The sequence below is a fragment of the Fukomys damarensis genome, unplaced genomic scaffold (assembly GCF_012274545.1).
Source record: "Fukomys damarensis isolate Sample0158 unplaced genomic scaffold, DMR_v1.0_HiC HiC_scaffold_26, whole genome shotgun sequence".
In the NCBI taxonomy this organism is placed as follows: domain Eukaryota; kingdom Metazoa; phylum Chordata; class Mammalia; order Rodentia; family Bathyergidae; genus Fukomys; species Fukomys damarensis.
Window position 1 is genome coordinate 24,365,529 of NW_022900938.1, and position 22,429 is coordinate 24,387,957.

A 22,429-nucleotide genomic window follows, 5' to 3' on the forward strand; every position below is an offset into this window, starting at 1 on the left:
TACTGAGATAGGCAACGCAAAAGGAAGGTGAACAGATTTGGCCTAGAAGGTAATGAGTTGAATTCTAGATAATGTTGAGTTTGAATATCTGTGGAATGAACAAGTGGAGATGGACTGTAGTTATTAGAAGCTATCTAGGACTTTGGAAAAGCTATACTAGAGATGAAGACTTAGGAATCTTTGACATAGAATTTTGATTGTCAAGGAAAGAAAGCAGTATCTAGCATTGAACACACTTGCTATCATATATGCACAAAGGAAAGGATTGTAGAGCACTGTGGCAGATGAGGAAGGTGCTGAAGAAAGAGGAAAAGGTAGAAACAAAACCAAACATCTTAGCCATAAATAGGACTAGGAATATTCTTTATCTGAATTAAAGCTAAATAGATAAGAGTTGCTTATCTAATAACCGTTATTCCTACTTTGTAAAAATACATTATCTTTCTGTATTAAAAGGAAAGACATGTGAATGAACTGTGGATTTGAGGAGTGACTAAATTTTACAGGAGGGTTAGGGAAGAGAGTCTGCCAGGGCTATACATCACCTTATTTAAATGCTTTGGAATACTACATGAGAGAGTTAGGAATAGGATTGTATGCCTTACCTGCTACCTTATTGTATGAGGATAAAAGAAACGTATGTTTTCTTGATTACCAGTGTTTTCCATATTTTAGAACTTGCCTTGAGTACCTACTTGCAGTTTTTAAACATTTAAAAATTTTTATTGGTGCATTTTTGCAGTATATAATGATTACATTAATCATGGGGAGTTAGTATGTGTGCATAACGTATCTTATTTCCTTTTATGTACAGATTTTTTTAAAACACAGTGACCTCCTTTTTCTAAATTCTGTGCAAATGCTGTCTGTCCCTATCTAAGCCTAAGATACACATAAATTTTGTATTATCTTCTAGCTCATTTGGTATTTATATTGATTACTAATACCATAACCATTTCTCCTCCCTAATTCTACTTTTTGTTTTTGTTTTGGGGTTTTTTTGGTACCTGGGTTGAACTCGGGCCTTTGCACTTGTGAGGCAGGCAGTGGAACCAATGAGCCAAATCCCCAGCGCCCTAATTCTACTTTTGATGTTATACCTTATTTATTACTGAGATTGAGATATTTGTGACAATATAGATATCATTGAATTATCTTGAATAATGTTGAAGGAGCACAAGTTTATATATATGTGTTTGCATATAGTATATTTTATAATCGTATCTGTAAAGCAAACATGGGCATCAAATTATTGTTTTGCCTCAATTTGATCTTTAATATTCATCTTTTATAATGCTTCTATATAACCTGAATCAATATTTATTTTAATTTTATTTTCTTTAAAACCAAAGATAGTCTTTTTTTTTTTTCTTTCTCTCCTTTTCTTCCTGGTAAATCTCAACCCTTTATCAACTTGTATTATTGTTCATTACTATTTAAATATATTCCAGGATTTTTGCATTATTTAGCATTAAGTATATTACTTAAAGCTAGGGCGGTTGTGGCACCTTGATGAGCATTCCCTATTTTTAGCCTGTTTTATGTACATTCCCATCTTTGCTGTGTTTTTCTATTCCTTTCTCCTCTTTCTGCTGCTCCTCTTCCTCCTCCCAACTTCTTTTTGCAGGGTGGAGGGTGAAATCAGGTCTTACTAAGTATCCAGGCTGCCCTACAACTCAGTCTTGCTCATCTACCTGAGTAGCTTGGATTACAGATGTGTGTCACCGCACCAGACTTCTACTTTCTGATGCTTGTCTTTGTTCTCTTAGTAGTGTTAGCTTGAATGGTTCCTTGGTGAACTCTTAAGTACACTAGATTGATTTGAGGTTATGGTTCTGTTTGAAAATAGAGGTAGTACTGGCCTTAAGTTTTAGGTTTTAGATTAATTTTTTAAAATTTCATTAAATTTTGCCTATAGTTTCTATCATTTGGACAATCTTTTCTTTAGTGTCTTAGTCTGAATACCCAGTTAGGAATAGAAGAACTGAAACGTGAATTTAGTGATGAGTAGGTTGAATATCATGAAAAATTACATTTTATGGCTATTTCCCCCAATACATTATCTTGGTTTTGATTTTATTTTGTTTTAAATCTTTTCAGTTTCTTAAGATGTTAGACACTTTAGAACCCTTATCAGTTTGAAGGAATACTCTTTGCAGAGAGGAGGGCATGGCAGTTCACACCTTTAATCTCAGCTTATTGGAAGGTGGAGGCAGAAAGACCACAAGTTGAGTACAATCTGAGAAATTTAGCAAGACCCTGTCTCAAAATTAAAAAAAAAAAATTTTTTTTTTTTAAAGAGACCCAAATGGTAGTTTAGTGGTAGAGCACTTGCCTAACATATGCAAGGACCTGAGTTCAATCCCTGATACTCCTGGGGAAAAAAGAAGAACGTAAATATTGTTGGCATTCTGCTGCCTAAATTATCTTTTAAAATGTTTTAGGCTATTGTTTATAGAGTTGTTCTTGATGAGTTCCTTTGTCTTCTGTCTTCTCTATCTTCCTATGGGTAGTATTTTCTCATTTTTTTACAAAAGTCTTGCAAGTATTTTTATGTAAATTGTTTTACTGAGACGCAGAATGCAGCATAGTTTTTATGTACAATGTACAATACCTATGTTGTCTTAAGGCACTCTTCATTTACAAAACAATGTGTTTGTAACATTAGTGTGTGTGTGTGTGTGTGTGTGTGTGTGTATGTGTGTGTTCTTAGTGGAGGAATGTTAAATCTCTCTGAAGACTAATAATCAGACATTAATTATTGGGCTGAAAAGTTCCTGTGAAAGGCTTGGAATTTCTTTGTAACATTTTCATTTATTTAAAAAGAGAAAACCACTTACCTCGCTACTATTCAATGAAGGGTACACTCTTATAAGGGACTCTATTTAAATTGAAAATAGAGTAGGGTTGGGGATTTAGCTCAGTGGTTCTGCTGCCTGCCTCACAAGTGCAAGGACCTGAGTTCGATCCCCAGTACCAAAAGAAGAAAAAAAAAAAGAAAATAGAGTATCTGACAACCAAATAATGTTGAGTTGACTGGGTTCACACAAAGGATGTGAGTCTTTCCTGCTTAAATATGTATGGTCTTCTTGAAGGAATAGTAAACAAAAGCAAATATGGGTCTGACGTCTCTTAGCATCTGTTTCTATGAAAATGGAGGAATAGGTTAGGTATATGTGAATCATCTGGGAAATTTATTCCAAATATAAGTACCTAGACTCCCTGCTTGAAAAACTTGATATGCTCTATCTAGAGAATCTCAAGCTCTTGCACATCCAGGATCTTGAACTAATGATTTTGCAAGCCATTTATTTAGTGAGCAAACAAACAGCTATTGTTACTCTTTGCATTTGATGTACTTTATTGGTTGTCTTTGAGGATAAGAAAGTTCTATAATGATTCATGAAAATGAAACTGGAAAAGAAAAATGGCACATCTTTTTAAATATGAAGATACCTTTTAAAGTAAAATCTAATATAGTACTTGACCACAGTAGATGGTCAGTAAATATTTGTTGAACTAATAAATTTAGCAGTACTACATAAACACTCCTGCCTGTCTGCTACAGGTACAATGCTCCTTGTCTAACACGTTCATCTCACCCATCTTACCTGTTAATATTTCCTAGCATTATACACACTATCAGACTGAGTCCATTTACAAAAGCAGTTTTCAAGCTTTTGAGTCTCAGGTGCCTTTTACAACTCTTAAATATTGTGGAGGATTCCCAAGACCTTTTATTTATGTGGGTTACGACTGTAGGTGTTCACTATTTTAGGATTTAAAACAAAATATTATAGCACCAAACTACACAAGCACAAGATCCATCTGTGTGATGTCATCATATGTCATATAGCCTCTGGAAATTTCCACTGTAAACTCTTCAGAGAATGAAAGTAAAAACATACTGTAGCAAGTAGTTTATGTGCAAGTTACAATTAATACTTACATATTCACTAAAACAAGGTCTGTCAGCTTTAATATTTTACCAAAAAACTGGATAAGTGGGGCAGGTGCTGTCCTTTGTAATCAATGTAGGTTGTTTAGCAACATCTCTACTTTTGTGCATTAGATATCTTTGATTGCTTCCCTCTTGTTACCACTGTGGCACCCAAAAAATGTCTCCAGGTATTACTAAGTATCTTCTGGTGGGGAGAGAGCAAATTTCTCCTGGTTAAGGATCACCCCATTAATAGAAAGAGAGAAAATACAATTTTAGCATGTTAACTGAGGAACCAGATTATTAACAACTTTTAAATTTTACATCTCTAAATGTGAAAATAAAAGCTCAGAGAATGCAATTAACTTGCCCTTATTCAAAACAGGGTAGTGAGTTAATGGTGTCAAAATTCTAATTCTAAACTGTCCTATTTTAGACTGACGCTCTCAACTATAGTACTGTTCTAGGCTGTAGCCATATAACCGAGGTAGTATGGAGCTTATTAGATAAATTGCCCAGTTCACTATCTTTTGGGGGGAGGAAATGGTATTTTGGAAAGAAATAAATTTAATTGTAAGATGATTTGTAGTAATTATAACATTTTCCAATTTAAGAAATACCTGAGTTACAGGGCCAGGGATTTAGCTCAATGACACCACACCTGCCTCAACAGCACCAGATTCTGATTTCGATCCCTGTACCACAAAAAGAAAACAAAGAAATATCTGGGCTACAAAGTTAGACATGGTGGCCCATGCCTGTAACCCCAGCACTTGGGAGGCTGAAGTAAAAGGATCACTGCAAGTTCAAGGCCAGCTTGCGCTGTATAGTGGGAAAGACCCTGTGTCCAGAAAAAAAAAAAAAAGTAGGCAGTACTTCACACAATATTTGATCTGATAAATGTTGCCTTTAGATTAGATCTTAAGGGCATTCCACACAAGTTGACATGGTTGAGAAATGTATTTTCAATATTTTATTCTTTAGTGGCATTTTAAAAATACTAGAAAGATGCATTGTTATGGTGACAGAGTAGAGTGAATGTTTTACTAATCTTTTTAAAGATTAATTCTCATTTTCTAAAATAACAGTAACCATGACAACACATTGGACTTATTACCTAATTAATTTTCTGCTTTATGTCACAGTTTGGGTCTTTAATTTTAATGAAAGATTATAAGGAGTGATAATCTTAACTGGAGAGTCTGTAAAGTGGATATGGAGGCAATTTTACAACATTTTTAGATAGATGGATAACTGTTCCTACTTCTGATAATCCATAAAAATCACTTCTGGAGCTTTTTAAAAATGATTCCTTTTGTCTTTTTCCAGAGATAGTTAAATTAGAACTAGGGACTCCAGTAGGAGCTTTAAAATTAAAAACTTTATAAATTACTGTAATTTTAGTCAACATTAAGAATCACTTCTAACAGATACATGATTTGTAAGTTATTGTGATACTGTTAGAGACAGCTAAGTTAGGTAGAAATATTTTGGACAGTCAGACAGGGCTAGGTCCTCAAGGGAGTCAATGTATAGGATGAAAGAATAAAACTGTGTCTGGAGATGCCAGGCCTTAAGATAAAGACAGAATGACCAGACCTTCATGCCTCCCCAAGGGATAAGATAATTGGTATCACCTGGTCCAATAAAGCCTACCTAGACATCAGTCACCCTGGTGGGTGACCAGGACTAATCCATCCCTTCCTAAAAATGGTCTTTGTTCTTTCTATATACACTTGTAGTGTGACCCGCTTCCCCATTGGATTAATATTATCTAAGCAGCTATACTTGTAATCTTATTGGTTGATCATAGTTTTGACCTACATTGTACCTACCTCATGATTTTTTGTACCCACCTTGTGATTTTGCTTTATAAAACTTCCTGTGAGAAATGTACTCATTGGAAACCCATTTTTGGATCCTCTCATGTCTCTCAGAAGCTTTCTCTTTTAATAAATAATTCCTAGTCTTAATCACCATTGATCCTTAGAATTCATTATTTGATTTTGGGGAACATGAACTCATGGTATGTGACATCTAGCAAGGGAGAGTTACAGTATTACCCTTATACTGATACATAGTCAACATTGAGAATATAGTAAATCCTAATAACTATATGACAGAGCAACTTTTAAAAAATGAGATAAATCACTTACTTTCTTGGCAGTAATTGTATTGCTATAGAGAAAAACACCTTTTAACCTATCATGTACAGATCTTGAAAGATTTATAAGCATTCTCATACAGTGCTAATATAATACTGCTTTTAAAACTGCAGTTTGGCATTATCTTTAAAAAATTGAGTTGTGTGTATTCTGTGACATAGCATTTACATTTAAACATATATCAGAGAAATGTGTAAGTACCTAGGGATTCATGTTCAGTGGAATGTAGGAGTTTGTATATGGGAGAATTACTCTGTCATGGATGTCACAATGGGACAAAGGCTTTGAGACCACTATTCTAAATTTTACTCTACTCTCAAAATTGCCAGCATTTCCAGAATAAATTATCTTGAAATGTTGCTTTCCGAACCCACTCCCACTTTACTCTCAACAGCTGTTGTTATAAATGGCTATTTTATTCTGAAGTATGATTTGAAAGCCACTGATAAGATCATTTGAAAAGGGGAGATTCAACTTTATTCTGATTTTGTGATATATATTATTCAGAAAATAAGGCTTTAAAAGGAAAGCTACAGAAAGGACAAGGCCAGTAGTCATACTATACAAATGATTAGGAAATGATAAATAAATCAATTTTACCGATATTAAGAACTTAGTATGCTTCCTTTAACATGGGAATGCACATTTAAATGACTAAAATGATAGAATAAGGCAGAATGTGAAGACAGCAAGAAAGACAGTTATTTAAATTGATATTGAGGGTGTTTCAGTGTTTCAGTTTCATATTTCTTTTGATTACTGGTATGGTTGTTTGGAGATATTTTACAGAAAGTGGAGATCCATAGGGTTTTTTTAAAAAAAATGTTATGAACTTAGTCACTAAATTAACCTGTAAGACAGCCAACATTTTAATTGTGTGGTTACTCAATTTCTTCTTATGTTGCTCTGTGATCTTTAATATTACATATTATAAAATAATAAAGACAATACAGCAGAAACCAGAATTGCTTGTATTGATTTGAATTACCTGGAATTGTAAGTGCTTTTACTTGGCGGTAGGATTTCATGATATTGTGTATGTAAATAATCTAATTCTTTAAATCAGCAGTATAACAGACTTTTTAGGGATTGAAGATTCATGCAGGCATTTCCAGATATTAGTTGCCAGTATTAAAGTTTTGACTCTCAAGCAGGGAAAGACTGAATTTTGGTCATACCAGCTTAATACCATCCTTGAATTAGAATGTATATATTTCATAATGGGTTTTATCAAAATGTAAATAGGATATAAAGCAGCAAGAACATTTTCACAGCAAAATTTGTTTTCTTATAGTACATTATTATAATGCAGTTTTTAAAGTCAAAAGTTGAAAAATAAATTATCTTATACTTTTGACATTCTTGAAAAGAACATCTATTTTACATCAACTATTTTTGTAAGGATCCAGATTTTCCTTTCTAGTTCAGTGCTGTTTTGATATATCATTAAAGTAACAAAGACATCTCTCCAGAATTCTTAGTGTAATGTAAATTTTGCCTGTGTGTGTAAAAATTGAATATTATTTTTACCAGCTGCAGGCAAGAATATTTGTCATTTCATTTTAATAGTAACCTTGAATTTTATATCTGAGGAATCATTGAGTTCTATTTTTAAAATGTTTTGGCTAAATGAATTTATCAGAAGAAAGTCATTCTGATAAATTTAAAATAAATACCTTTCATTAAAGACATTTAATATTAATGTAGATTTTGTTTGTTTTAAAGTATTTTCTTGTTAACTCTGTTGACTGTAGTAATTTTATGGAAACAATGATTACTAACTTTATTTTTGTCTGTTTAGTGAGGCTTGATGAATTCCAGTAGCTACCACAGAGTAAAGAATACATTGTTGTATCTACTCTCTCCATTTTCATTGATGTAATGCCTTTTTACATACCATTTTTATAGTACATTTATGTTGATAATTTTAAATATTTCTCTAGTTTGAGGACTATATAGGAATAGTTCACATTATATCCCCTATTCTGTGGCAGTGTCACAACTCTTGTTTTCTTAGTCTTACTTGCATTGAAGAAAGATATTTATTTTTGCTTTGATATTAATCAAGAAGCCATATGACTAGATATAAAAACTTTAACAATCACCGACCAAGTTCCAAATGAAATTGTACCATTAATTGAATCACTGCCACTTCTTGAATGTTTTCAAATTGTCTTTGTTTTTTTGAACAAACTTTGAACTGCTAGAAAATACTGTGTAAGTTCATACTAATGTCTTGGAACATTTTAAATGCCAGAGTAGTCATTCTGGTTTTGGTATGATTATAAATCTGACATTTACAAAGTTAAATTGATTAAGAGTACCAACCTCTCTTTTTTCCATTTTGTCCTAAGCACTGTTCCACTGACATGCTGTATATTGGAATATTATTCCACTCTGTATTGGAATTCTTTGGCTTTTTAAATTATTGTATTCTTGCCATCTTTTTAAAGCTAAATCATATTATTTTTCCTTCTATTTTAATCCTTCATTATTGAGATCAATTATAGTGAATTATTTGAGAAAAATAGTGGAGGAAAGAAAGAAATGGCAGCATTATTAGCAAAAGCAATAATGTTGAAAATGTTCTTTATAAAACTGTATGTATGCAGATTTTATACTTTTATGTGAATACATGTGTGGGGAGATTAACGTCTTTTGGATATCTTCAAAGAACTCATCGGTTGTGATCAGTTTTTCAAACCCTGTTAGCTGCAGACTTTTTCTTCAAAGGAAGTCTCATTCAGAATCACATCTATTAAAATAAGAGATGCCAAGTTTGCAAGGATAAGGAGTAAAGTTGACATAGGATGTGTTTTAGGTAGGCTAAAGCTTTACCTCAGCTACTTACTACTTTCTTCCTTTATCCCTCCTCTTTAATACCTTGTGAGACACAACCTCTTCTCCCACGAGGTATCTCCAGAATACATTTTGAAAATTGCAGATAATGTTGTGAACTTTTTTGTCAGTGATGAACCATTTTAGAAACTAAGTATTTGATGTGCGCCTGCATATTTCTCTCTCAAATTCTAAATTTCAAAATTGTCCATATACAAATGAGTGCCTTGGGAGAATTTGTAGTAATAGGCTTCATTAAGGGTTTTTGTTTCATTTAATATGGATCCTGCTCATATTATTTAAATACCAAATCAGAATCTATTCAAGGCACAATTGCTTGAGAGTTGATGATGACCGAGATTGCAGGTTTAGTGGCTTGCAATCTTGTAGGCAAGTAGGATCTTAAAGATCAAATGTTACCTGTTTTGAAAATCCTACAAATTATTTGTAAGCTATTAGGACAGAAGCTGCTAATCCTTTTCATGTGGTGCATAATTGAAATTTTAAAATATAAAGTGTGTGGATATTTGAAGTGATAGGATAGCTGATAACATAAGAGAGTTGAGTGCTCAGATATATGTATACAATGTGTAAATATGTTTTTCATTTAATCTGCACAGTCCTGCCATACCTATATTATCACATTTCACTCTGATTGGAAAATTCTTAGATTAAACAACATGCCAAAGATTATAGGGAGTTATGGATCCAGAGTTCCATTCATTGTCTTTTTCTCTTCAGAGGCACAGTTATACTTTTTCATGATAGAACCACTCTATGTCTATGAAGTGATAATGAAGTGAAAAGTTAACATTAGGAAGTATATTTGGACATGAAAAAGATTAAAGTTTATGGGATGGTCAGAGGTTCTCCATATCATGGATAAATTAGCTTTATGGACTAATTTAAGTATATCTTTTTCCTATTCACTTTATTTTACTTTGTATAATTTTTCAATTTTTAAAAACTATTTTTTTCAACTTCTTATATGTTTCAGTCTTAAAGTTAATTTTGGTCTTAATCACATTTGTTTATTCTCCTTTCCTTAAACTTCACTATAATCATAATGAATTTGTTTGGTTTTAGTTTTCTGTTTTTAAATGAAGTGAAATTTTTTTCAAAAAGTTGTTGCACTTCCCCATTCTGGGATGTTTTCCTCGGAGGAAAAAATGGTACTATTAAGTAATGTATATGACTTTAGAGAACAACCTTAAAGACTGAGGATTTAGCTCAGTGGTGACAGCCTCGCAAGCACAAGGTCCTGAATTCAATTGCCAGTACCAAAAGAAAAGAAAACAGCCTTAAAGTATTAAATAAAGTATTTAATTAAAATTATCCCAAACAAGTGGAGGGTTTGTATATATACTCTTCCCATCCACCCCTCTGTTGGAGATAGAACCAGGGGGTTAGCATTTTAATGTTACTGAGAAGCTTCACAGTAAAGAAATCTAATACCTTAAATTGCATGTTTTTATATAGATTAAATTAGGAATGATATAAATAAAGTATTTCTTTTAAGATAGACTTAGAGTTTTCATGAAAATATTAATTTAGAATTTTTAATTTGGTAATTTTTTTTTCTAGGACAATAGAAGGTTGTTTACTGTTTACGTTTGCTGATTTTAACAGTGAACTAAGCTGAAAAATATATATATCCAAAATTGTTGGTACATCAGTCCACCTCCCAAGTAGATTGACAGTTAGATTGGTTTTTCTAAAAACCTCTGGTTTATAAAATAAAAATATATAGATAATTTATTGGGCTTATTACATTTCAATTACAAACAATAACATTTTAAAATGTCTTTCTATATTTGATCCATTTAGTTTTTGATGTAGGATATATAACATGTCACATAGAAAAAACTTATTGAAACACTTAGGCCTTAGATTACACAGAACTAGATTTTATTTTAATCCTATTTGTGCCACACTAGTAGTGAAAACATTGAGTACATTATTTAATATTTATTCAGATATTTATCAAATAAGACCTATATAACAAATACAGGGCAGAAGGATGAGGTGCAGAAAAAGATATATTGCTTTTCTTTTAAGAATTCAGTGATGATAACATGTAGCACAACCTCTCTGAATCTAGTATCTTGTTGAACCCCAAAATGATACTTAGAGGAACAATATATTCTCAGCAAGAATTAGAATTCATGCCATTTAATTATAGGATTACTCAATGCCTTAAAATATTTACTTTAAGCTGCCTAATATGAGTTATTCAGGAATGAAACTAGATCTTGTTAAGGTCAGGAAATGTTCTGATGCCAGAACTACTTATCAGATGTTTAGAATTTGAGTGCTTAGAGCCATTGACTTGGGCTTTTGCTCTTGGCTTTACTCTGTGTAAGCAAAACAGTTTGCCACATCAGAAAAATTACTTGTCATATTAGCCTAATGAAAATACTTGCTATCTGTTCAAAGAAGAAACCTTCAAATTGAAACACAGCTACTATCTAGGAGCAGGGTCTACAAACTTTTCTCTAAAGAGATACATATTTCAAAATTTATGGACTGTACTATCTCTGTTGCAGCAATTTAACTCTGGTTGTAATGTGAAAACAGCTATAAGTAATACATAAATGAATAGGGTGGCTTAATAATAAGCTACTATGGACACTGAACTCTGAATTTATAATTTTCACATAACAAAAGTCTTCGTCACAAAATAGTTTTCTTTATTTAAACCCTTAAAAAATTCAGTCACTTAAAAATATAAACATTGCTTAAATCATAGACTGTACAAGAATAGGTGGCCAAATAGAGTTGGCTTATAGGCCATACTTCGCTGAATTCCGATTTAAGGTATAATCTGAATTTACTGTAATTGGGTTGGGTAATAACTGCCATACATTTAGGTGAGTGGTCTGTCCTTTTCAACAGGAATTGAATGTCAGAGTTTGTGTCTTGCCCCCCTCCTTTTAAATCCAGTTTTCTTTTATTAGATTAAATATGTTTGAATTCTAGAAAATGATTTTCCCCTCTCCCTTTCTGGGTAAGACTTTGAAAGGCATCTTGCAAGTCTAATTACTCTCAGATTTCTTATCTACTTTAAGTCAAATTCTCTGAGTGTGTATTTCAAGTAACATGTACGAACGAGTCTTTTATACTGGAAAGTTAAAATTTATAGAATAGAAAATTTTATTTTTTAAATAAATGGTATGTCAAGAACTACATTTGCATCCTATAAATACAATTGAACCCTTCATTTGGCCTTGAAAATATGTAATTTCTATTTACAGCAGTAATTTTATATGATAAAACTATAATTTTAAATTATGTTAACTTATTTTTTGTAGACACCAGAGAAGAAACAATCAGAATCATCCCGGGGAAGGAAGAGAAAAGCAGAAAACCAGAATGAAAGTAGTCAGGGTAAGCAAAGCAACAACCTCCTACAGAGCTCAGTAGGCATTTATAATTATTATTCTGATTTTTAATCCATTAATATTCTAGTTGTAAAATAAGTGATTTCTTGGGTTTTTTTTTATGAATTCCTTAGGTATTTTATAATTTTTGTGTTAATTGAGATTAAACTTTGCATAAAAAATAATATGAAACTTCAGGCTTTCTGTACCATATTTAATGTATGGTTTACTGTCTTTGGATTTTTTTTTGTCCCCCTCCCCATTTTAAAATGGGATCCTAGAAAGACAAGTACCATGTCCAAATCTGACAAGCATTACTTTGTTACCATCATTTTCCTCTCTTTTTATGAATTATGATATTGAAATGGTTTCTTATATTTAAATAACTTTAAAACTAACTTTAAAACAAGTACCCACACTTACCCCTCCTATTTATTTATTTGTTTATTTAAACTGCACATGGAAATAATTAGAGTTGGGCACGGTGGTGCACCTCTGTAATTCCCGCTCTTTTGAGACTGAGGCAGGAGGGTCACTGTAAGTTTGAGGTTAGCCTGAGCTACATACCAATACTCTATTCCAAACAAACAAAAAATTCTCAGAAGTAACTGAAGACTAATTTCAACATCTTTTTTCTCTTCATACTTGTTTTTTTACCATTTCTTGCATAGTGATCTTTTGTGATGGGGCTAAGAAAATTATTTTCACTAGGCTACAGATTCTCTTGTAATGGACAGCAAAAAAATATTATCATTCTATTTGGGACCTGAACATTAAATATGAATTAGAATCTGAAATCATGCATAATAATGATTTTATATATAGCATTATATGTTTTGTAGCCAAATCCATAAGGTGTGCCATAGCTTACCTGTTTATATATGGCCCTTCAACCAAGGGATATATTTGCAGCAACTATATTTATGAAAGAAAGGAGTTAAGGGCCTTTTCTCTATGTTCTAATACATTGTATCTCACTTTGCAATGAACTCATTTTTTTGTCTTAGTGTATTTTCCTCAGGTTATGTTTAGTGGACTTATACCTTTATTTATTGTAAATAACATTAATTACAATCATTTCAAAGCAGCTTTTTAAAAACTCAAAAGTGTGCCTTACTTGTTTTCACTTATTTGCTTTACTTTTTGTTGTTTTAGGTTTTGGTTTTTCTCTTTCTTTCTTTCTTTCTTTCTTTTTTTTTCTTTTTTCTTTTTTTTTTTTTTGCTTTGTTTTGGTTTGGTTTGTTTGTGTTGCTTAGGCTGGCCTTGAACTTGTAATCATCTGATCTTAGCCTCCTATGTAGCTGCGTTTATAGGTGTGCACCACTGCACCTGGCATTTGATATTTGCTTTAGAGAAAGGCCAGTTTTCTGTGTCCCATTTTAGTCCCCTGTTCTGCTCCCCTTTGGAGTGAACTTCGAAAACATACCAAAGCTGCCTTGTCACCTTACTGTCCAGATTACTTGTTTATCATTTCAAAACTAGTAATATGCAACATAGGTACTATGTCTAGGAAAATCATGCTTGCTTCTGAAACTGAAGATAAGGTAAAAGTGTTCCCCTTAAAAATATGAGCTGTGCACTGCCTGCCTTGCAAGCACAAGGACCCAAGTTTGATCCCTGGTACCAAAAAAAGAAAAAAGAAAGAAAAGCTGTGTGGAGAAGTTGTGATACCTGAACAAAATGGAAAGGGGAACTGGGACTGGGGGCTGTATAGCCGCCTCTGAAATTACATGTGCTGTTTAGGGAGAGAGATATAATGGAATAAAATTTGGGCGTTGTCATGGGGAAAATAATTTGGGAAAGAGCTTCTAGATAGGCAACCAAAAGCATTTGTGTCTTCTTTAATACTACCTTTTCAGAATCTTCAGGGGAGTTATTACAAATAGGAAGTTCCTTTTGTATAAAACCCCTATCTCATATCTAAACTATAAGTACATTTGTACAAATTTGTTGTTCAAAATATCTAAATAGTAGGCCGGGGATTTAGCTCAGTGGTGCTGCCGCCTGCCTCGCAAGCACAAAGTCTTGAATTCAATCCCTGGTAGCAAATAATAATTTTTTAAAAAAGCATTCTCAAAGTTTCTAAGTAGCATTTATAATCTAAGTACACTTGTTTTTTTTAAAATTCTCCTTACTCCAAGAAGAAATGTAAATTTTTAAATATATTGTTTGTCTCCATAATGCCTGGCACATAGTAACCACTTAAGAAATATTTGTTGGTTAAAATAAATGAATGCATAAATATAAGTCAGTATTGAATTGGTAGATGTATATTTGTTTATATTATGCAAAGCCTTTTGCTCTATGATACTAGCTTCTTCCTATTGTAACTTGAAAAAATCATGTATATATATAGTTCCAATCAAAGATGAATGCCTGCTCCCCAAAAAACTTTTCTAAATGTCATCTTCGTTAACATATTCTTAATTCAATATTTATAAAACTTATAAACACTGAACACTGAGAACAATGTGATTAGTAACAACCTAGTTTATTTTATCACTGTGGTCATAAGAGCAGACCATAAAATCTAATTTATTGAAACATAATAATTTGGGAATACTTTTCAGAAATTCATACACATTTTACAAAATAACATTGATACTGAAGTATGCTTTCAGTTTGACAGGGATTAACTTTTGGTTTGTATTAACTAAAGCTTTTTTATTTTATTTACCAAGCATGAATTAAGTTGCCAGTAATGCAGTTGCCATTTGTCTTTTCTTTTTTGTTGATTTACTTCTTTAAAACAAATAGACATTAAGCCATGTTAACAATGTTTTAAAAGCAGGGGTCCCTTTGCAGGGTGTATCTCAGTGGTAGAGCATGTGCTTGGCAAGGGCAAGGTCCTGGGTTCAATCACAGTGTGCCAAAACAAAACAACAAAGTCCAGAAGATTCCCTAATGTCTTTGATTTACCTGATTTTACAGTAATGGGAGTTTTTTAATTGGCATATTTTTATTGAAATGTCTTGATTTTTTTAATCTATTATAAGAATTTAATTTTTTGATACTCTTTACTACACCACTAAAATACCATTCATTTTTATGTGCATTAAGAAAATTAAGTTTAACACATTTTCTTTCTAATACAGTATTTGGTAGATAATCATGAATGAATTTAAATATATAAATATTTTTACTTTTATATTTTAGGAAAAAGTATTGGGGGACGTGGCCACAAAATTAGCGACTATTTTGAAGTAAGTTCACTGAGGATAATTTCCAGTTCTGATTCAGTATAATTCTATGAGCTGAAAATAATTTGAACCATAAGGTCAACCTTTGAGCAGACCTTCAGTACGATGTGATACTCTATCTTCCTAAGAACATCAAACTTTACTTTCAAACCAGGTATGGTGGCACGTGCTTGTAGTCTAGCTAAGGCAGGAGGATTGCCATGAGGTTCAGACCATCCTGGACTAGTGAGTTCAACACCAGCCTTAAATAGCAAGACGTTGTCTCAAAAGAACAACAAAAAAATACTCTTACATTGGTATGTCACATCATAATTTTAAAAGTACTTTCTAAAAAGTTGCTTATAACAACCCATAAGATAGGCGAAGTAGGTTTTAGTGTTTCTATTTTACATGTGGGGAACTGAGGGCCAGAGAAGTAGCCTACTGAAAGACAAACTCTAAATAGAAAAAGAGTAGAACTTAGTCTAGCAACTTTTAGTATCAGTGCAGGCTTTATCACACAACAGCAACATTGGCCCCTGTGGATGGAGATTAAATAATTGATATAGATAGGAATCTTACATACATACATACATATACATTGTATAATATATTAATATAATATAATATATATATATGTAGTATCTTTAAACATATTTGAAATGTTTGTGCCTTCATAGAAACCCTTGGGCTACCAATTTTATATTAGAATATATTAGTATGATTATTAAAACAACAAATACAATCTATTCAGTTGAAAAAGTTATATTTGAAAATGAGAGAACTGACTGAGTAGATGAATGGCTGAATTTGAAAAAAAAATTAAATCCGCCATTGCTTTGAGTTTACAGATTCTAAGGGAAAATATTTTGCTGACTACAAATTACCTAATGCCCTTTAGTTGAGGTCAGTCACTCAGTGTTAATATTCAAGAACCTTTGTTAAAGCTAGGATCAGTTCAAATAAACAAATGTCTCTTGGATGCCTACTGTGTGCTGGGCATTATGCTAGGCACTATGAATAAAATAAATGAGATAAAATTCTTAGGTTGCTGGTAGTTGATTAGTGACCACATTAAGAATCCCCATCTCTGCTGTTCATAGCAGTTAAGTGAGTAAACAGCAAATGAAATAGACAATAAACCATACTCCTAGAAGAAGCCAATATTAGCAGATTGTTTTCTTCTGCTACCTTATCTAAAAATATGAGATAGGAGAAAAAGTAGTCGGAATAGGTTAGTTGTCTTCTCTTCATATGCAGCCAATTACACACTTTGTAAGAAGGAACTGAAAAGATTTTGTGCTACTGAAGAAAAGGACTTGTCCTATATAATTCTTCTGTGTAGTAGCATGAACTTTTGGGTATTCTAACAGAGCTTAAGAATGATGATTCTGTTTTGAAATAGTTGATTATGTTTACTAAAATCCTCATGTAAATGTCTTAAAATTGTTTGGGGATAGGGACTATATTCATTCAAGAAACATGTATAGCAGAACTATGCTAAACTTTGGAGGAAAAATAAAACAAGTTTATGCTTTGGGATAACTTGTCTTTGAGTCAACCACAACAACAAATTATAATCACAGTTAATATAAAATAATAAGTATCTTTATAAGATGTTGTATTTTCATGTTCTTATCAGTGGTCTTTTAGGACTTGCTTGTAAGTGACCTTAATTTTGCTTTTTTTCCTGTACCTGTTTAAATGCTTGATCTTATTTAAAATAAAATGTATTTAGGGGTAGGGAGGTAGCTCCATGGAAGAGCACTTGCCTAGCATACATGAGGCCCTGGGTTCAATCCCTAGCACCACAAATAAAATAAATAAAATAAGATAAAGTATATTTAAATTAATTCTTGATGTGTTGTCAAAATAACAACTACCTAATCCCCATTAATAAGTAGTGATGTTTCCTTTCTCTTTTTCTCAGTACCAAGGTGGAAATGGCACAAGTCCTGTAAGAGGCATACCTCCTGCAATCCGTTCTCCTCAGAATTCACATTCACATTCCACTCCTTCCTCATCTGTAAGTTTTTATCTTTCCAGTTTTTCATACATAGGCTTTCAGAGATTATGTACACCAAATAACTTTTATATTTTATTGAAAATTTCTATATAAATAGGTATATGTTTTCAAAAGTCATTTCTGTGTGGTGGATTGAATCATTTTGAATGATCTGATGCTATTGCAATTTGGGGGTGGGAGGGTACCGGGGATTGAACTCAGGACCTTGCACTTGTGAGGCAGGTAGCGGCACAGAATTTTGTTTTTGAAAATGAGCTTCTTAAAGATTTCATAAACTAGATTTTAATTTTTGTTCACTTTAATTATGCAAAAGTTTAGTATCTAATCAGAAAAGTAAAGTTGACTTTCAGTAATTTAAAGATGAGTGGTGAAGTCCAAACTGGTGATGCGTGTTTATAATCCCAGTATTTAGGAAGTCAGGAGGCCCAGGCAAAACTACTGGTGAGTTCAAGGTTTGCCTGGCCTTCATGCAAGACCCTGACCTCGCCAGGCGTGGTGGCGCACGCCTGTAATCCCAGCACTTGGGAGGCTGAGGCAGGAGGATCGCTATGAGTTCGAGACCAGCCTGAGCTACATAGTGAGTTCCAGGTCAGTCTCAACTACATAGTGAGACCCTGTCTCAAAAAAAAAAAAAAGAGCCTGACTAAAAAAAAAAAAAAAAAAAAAAAAAAAAAAAAAGAGCCTGACCTCATAGCAAGGTCCTGTCTCAAAACAAAAACCAAGCAAATAAAGATGAGCTAGAAAAATTTAAAACCAGAATTTCCCTTACTTATTCCAGCAACTTATTTATTTTTATTTTCTATGTCTTCTCCTTGTCTGTAGCATAGTTTTGTTTCATTCCTTTTATACATTGGAATGTACAAAATGAGAATACTCAATAGTACTTTTAAGTAAAGTGATGTAGTGACAGCATTGAAACACTGTTGTAATCTGCTTTCAATGAGTATATTTTAAAACTATGACTAGGTAAACCATAAAACTCATTAATAAGTTGGTGCCAAACTACTCATGGACATGCATTGTTATCTCTACTACTAAGAATTATGTATAAATACGTTTATTTTTCCTTTTCAAACCATCATCTATTTTTAATAATTTTGTTTCTGAATAATTGACTTGGCCTTAATGTGTTTAACAATATGAAATGCATTAAGATTTCTTTTAGGGAAGTACTATAATATGAGCTCTGTGGGCAGGGCATTTATGGTTGTAACTCTCACTGGGCCTTACATAGGAGGTACCCAGTGAATGCTTGTTGACTATATGGTGATTAGGTATTAACTCACCGAACAGAAAACTTTTTTTCTTGCAAAGGTAGAAATTTTACTTTTTTTTGTTTTTTTTTTTTTTAGGTTCGACCGAATAGCCCTTCCCCTACTGCATTAGCTTTTGGGGACCACCCTATTTTACAACCAAAGCAGTTATCTTTTAAAATTACTCAGGTAAATAGTAACTAAATTTTTTTCTATTATTATTAGGAAACTAGTGACCACCTTTGTGTTAACAAGTATTTGTCTTAGACATAATCATAAAGTAAAACATCAAGAAAACTACTTATTAATGGAAAGTAGTTTACAGAGGAGTACAAACTTAAAACACTGAGTTTATTATAAACTTGACGTTTGTTATACACTGGCAAATGTATAGATGTTTGAAGCATGTCAAATAATCAGAACAACCAAAACATATCAATTCTGTTTATTAATCAGGGTGTGTGTGTATGTGTGAGTGTGTATGTGTGTGTGTGTGTGTGTGTGTGTGTGTGTGTGTCACTGTGTATTAAATCCTGGGCCTTGAGCTTGCTAAGTAAGGGCCTAATTCCTTTTGAATTTAATATCCACTTGTATATAATTGATGTCTTCATGATGCTACAATGTTTATAAGTTGACATTAAATAGTTCATTTGAGTGTCTGTGTATCTACATAGATGCTACAAATTGCAAAAAAATTGTATTATTTTGCTATCTTCTATATTTTATTTAGTTCCATTAATTTTGAATACAGGTACTAAGATTTTTTGGTTTTTTGGGGGGCTGATTCTCGAACTGAGGACATGTGCCTGTTAAGCACATGCTCTACCACTAAGCTGCACTCTTAACCCAGTACTAAGGTTTTGATTTTAAATTTTTACATGTGACTATTTCCTGATGTCACTTTTTCAGCCTGGGAGCTGGAGAGTAGATCCTGTTGCTTGATCACCTCTGGTCCCCAATTCATTTCCATTAGACTTTATTTATGGGATCATATCCAAACTCTTGTGCATGTAGCAAAACCTCTTTGGATAATCCTAAAGTCAAGATTACACATACAGGAACAATATCTTTCAGTCCTTGAGCAGCTCCTAAAAGGTTTTCCTGCATGAAGTTTTGGTCAGAGGGTACAAAATTTCAGTTTGAGGTATCGGTTATACATCCTGGTGACTATACTCAATAACAGTATATTTTATATATGAATATTGCTAAGAAAGTAGATTTTTACATGTTCTTACCACAGAACAAATATGGCATGTGTTCATTTGCTTGATTTAGCCATTCTGTACTATATGCATATATCAAAACATGATGTCTACCATAAACGTACAGTTTTTACTTCTCAAATCATTTAAAAAAGTATTTTGTAAAGCCGAAGAATCAAGTAATGTACAGCACAAAGCAGTAGATAACATTTTTAAAGAGGCACATCAGTATTCTAAGTAAACATTTTTTGTAAGTTTGTAGCATTTATACTTCTGATATAAGTTTGTAACATTTATACTTCTGATGTTTGGTTTTGGATTTTGGGTTTTTTGAGGCAGGATCTCTCCATGTAGCTCAGGCTGGCCTTGAATTAATTCCCTATATAGCCTAGGCTGGCCTCAGACTCACTGTGATCTTCCTGCCTCAGCCTTCCAAGTGCTGGGATTATAGGCATGTGCTACCATGCCCAGTTTCCTGAAGTTATTAAAGCTAGAAACTACACTATGACCTTTTGGTCTTAGTGTGCACTTTACATACACAAAAAACTCATATATAATTTTTTGCTTTTTGAAGTAGGTAAAATGTAGTTTTTTGTTTGTATGTAACAATATACATAATAGAGATAATAAAATAGCTTTCTTTCATCTAGACTGATCTCACAATGTTGAAATTAGCAGCATTAGAAAGTAATAAAAACCAGGACCTGGAAAAAAAGGAAGGTCGTATAGATGATTTGCTCAGGGTAAGTAATAAGTCATGGAGGGGGAAAAATTGAGTACTGTAAATTATTTGGCAACAGTGAAACTGTTGAGAAAAATACTTAACGTGGTAGAAGCATTCTGTATCTAGACAAAAATAAACTTTATTTAGTTTAAGTACCTAATTGAAATACCAACTTTTAAAGTGAAAAAAATTTTACTAGCTTTTTAAATGTGAATTGAGAAGAAACAATTGAAATAGTTTATAAAATTTGTCTCACATATCAACTATTCATCAGATACCCATTTCATGTTAATTGATTTTGTTATATTCCCACCTGACATCTGATACCATAGAGGATGAAATAACTGCTGCAGTCCTTAGAGATTTTTAATGAAAACTTTATTTTTAAATATATCCAAAAGTATACTTATAATGTGAATAAGGTACAAAGCAGTAGTACACATCCCTTGCTGCTCTTTAGAATCATCAGAGGGGAAGGGTAGGAATATAAATGCCTTTAAATCTACCATAAGGAGTTCTGATCAAGGTGATATGATATAACTTGGGCATTGATAGTTTTAAAAGTTGCTACAGACTATTCTGATTTAAACCTGAACTGAGAACCATTGGTATAGAAACAACAAAACCAACAACACCTGTGATCCTGCCATACCCACCAGTACCTTTGGAATGCCCTTGTATGTTTCCTGATCTCAACGCCTTTACTGTCTTACACCCCTTTTCTTTTAACCACTGTTGTAAAATGTGTATTTATCATGACTTTGTGTTTCTTTATGATTGTATTAAATGTTTTTTACTTTCTTAACATTATATTCAGTTTGTTATTGAACTTTAAGTAAAATTATCCTGTATAGATTTGCCCTGCTGTTTTCATTGAATATCATATGTAAGAGAGTTGCCCACATTGATGAGTATAACTATTGTCTATTTTACTGCTCTGTAGTAAAGCATTACTATATGACTATAACATAATTTTCGTATCATTTTTGCATTTAGTTGACATTTTACTTCTACTTTGCTAAAAACATTCTTGTATATCCTTATTTTCCTGTTTTGTTTTTTGTTTGTTTAAGTGTATTGGTACATTTAAAGCAAACAATACAGTTACATTTATCATTGGGATCTTGTACCTTTACATGGTATATCTTGGTTCTTGTTTTTTCACCATACCCCTGCCCTCCCTTCACCCCCTTCACCCTTCCCTATTTACAAAGACTTTGTTTCCATTTTTTCATTTTTTCACATTTTTTTTCTTTTCCCTTTCCCCTCCTCTTCCCACTTCCCCTTTAGTGTTTGTTTTTGAGACAGGGTCTCACTATGTAGCTCAGGCTGGCCTTGAACTCTTGGTCATTCTCCTGCCTTAGCCTCCCAGATGCTAGGATTATAGACGTGTGACACCACTTCTGGCCATCCTTATTTTCTAAGGCATATGTGCAAGAATTTTTCTATTGCCTGTGCCTAGGAAAGATGTGGTGCTACTATAAAACATGTACATCTTCTACTTTATTTTGTGATGCCAGTGTTTTTCTCAAAGTGATTGCTTCAGTTTATACTCCCAATGACAGTGGTCCAGAAAGACTTTCCTTGTTCATTATCTTTGCCAAGATTTAGTATTACACCATTTTAAAAAAACTTTTTTTTGCTAATCTGAGGGCTATCATAGTATCTTATGGTCTTCTTATAAATTTCTTATTTACTAATTGATTTTGAACCTCTTTAAAA

The 22,429-nt window shown here is 32.8% G+C and overlaps 1 protein-coding gene across 4 annotated transcripts in view; it reads left to right on the forward strand.

Annotated features, from left to right (window-relative positions):
• Positions 1-22,429, forward strand: part of Tlk1 (tousled like kinase 1) — a 92,646-nt gene that overhangs the window by 30,494 nt on the left and 39,723 nt on the right. For 2 of the 4 annotated variants that reach the window (XM_010606971.1, XM_010606970.1), the window contains 4 exons: positions 12,255-12,330; positions 17,433-17,528; positions 18,881-18,970; positions 20,634-20,726. In XM_010606971.1, the coding sequence (XP_010605273.1) occupies positions 12,316-12,330; positions 17,433-17,528; positions 18,881-18,970; positions 20,634-20,726 (294 nt within the window). In that variant the 5' untranslated portion in view covers positions 12,255-12,315. Of the gene's footprint in view, positions 1-12,254; positions 12,331-15,479; positions 15,527-17,432; positions 17,529-18,880; positions 18,971-20,633; positions 20,727-22,429 lie in introns of all 4 variants that reach the window. The other 2 variants (XM_010606968.1, XM_010606969.1) reach the window with 2 other exon arrangements.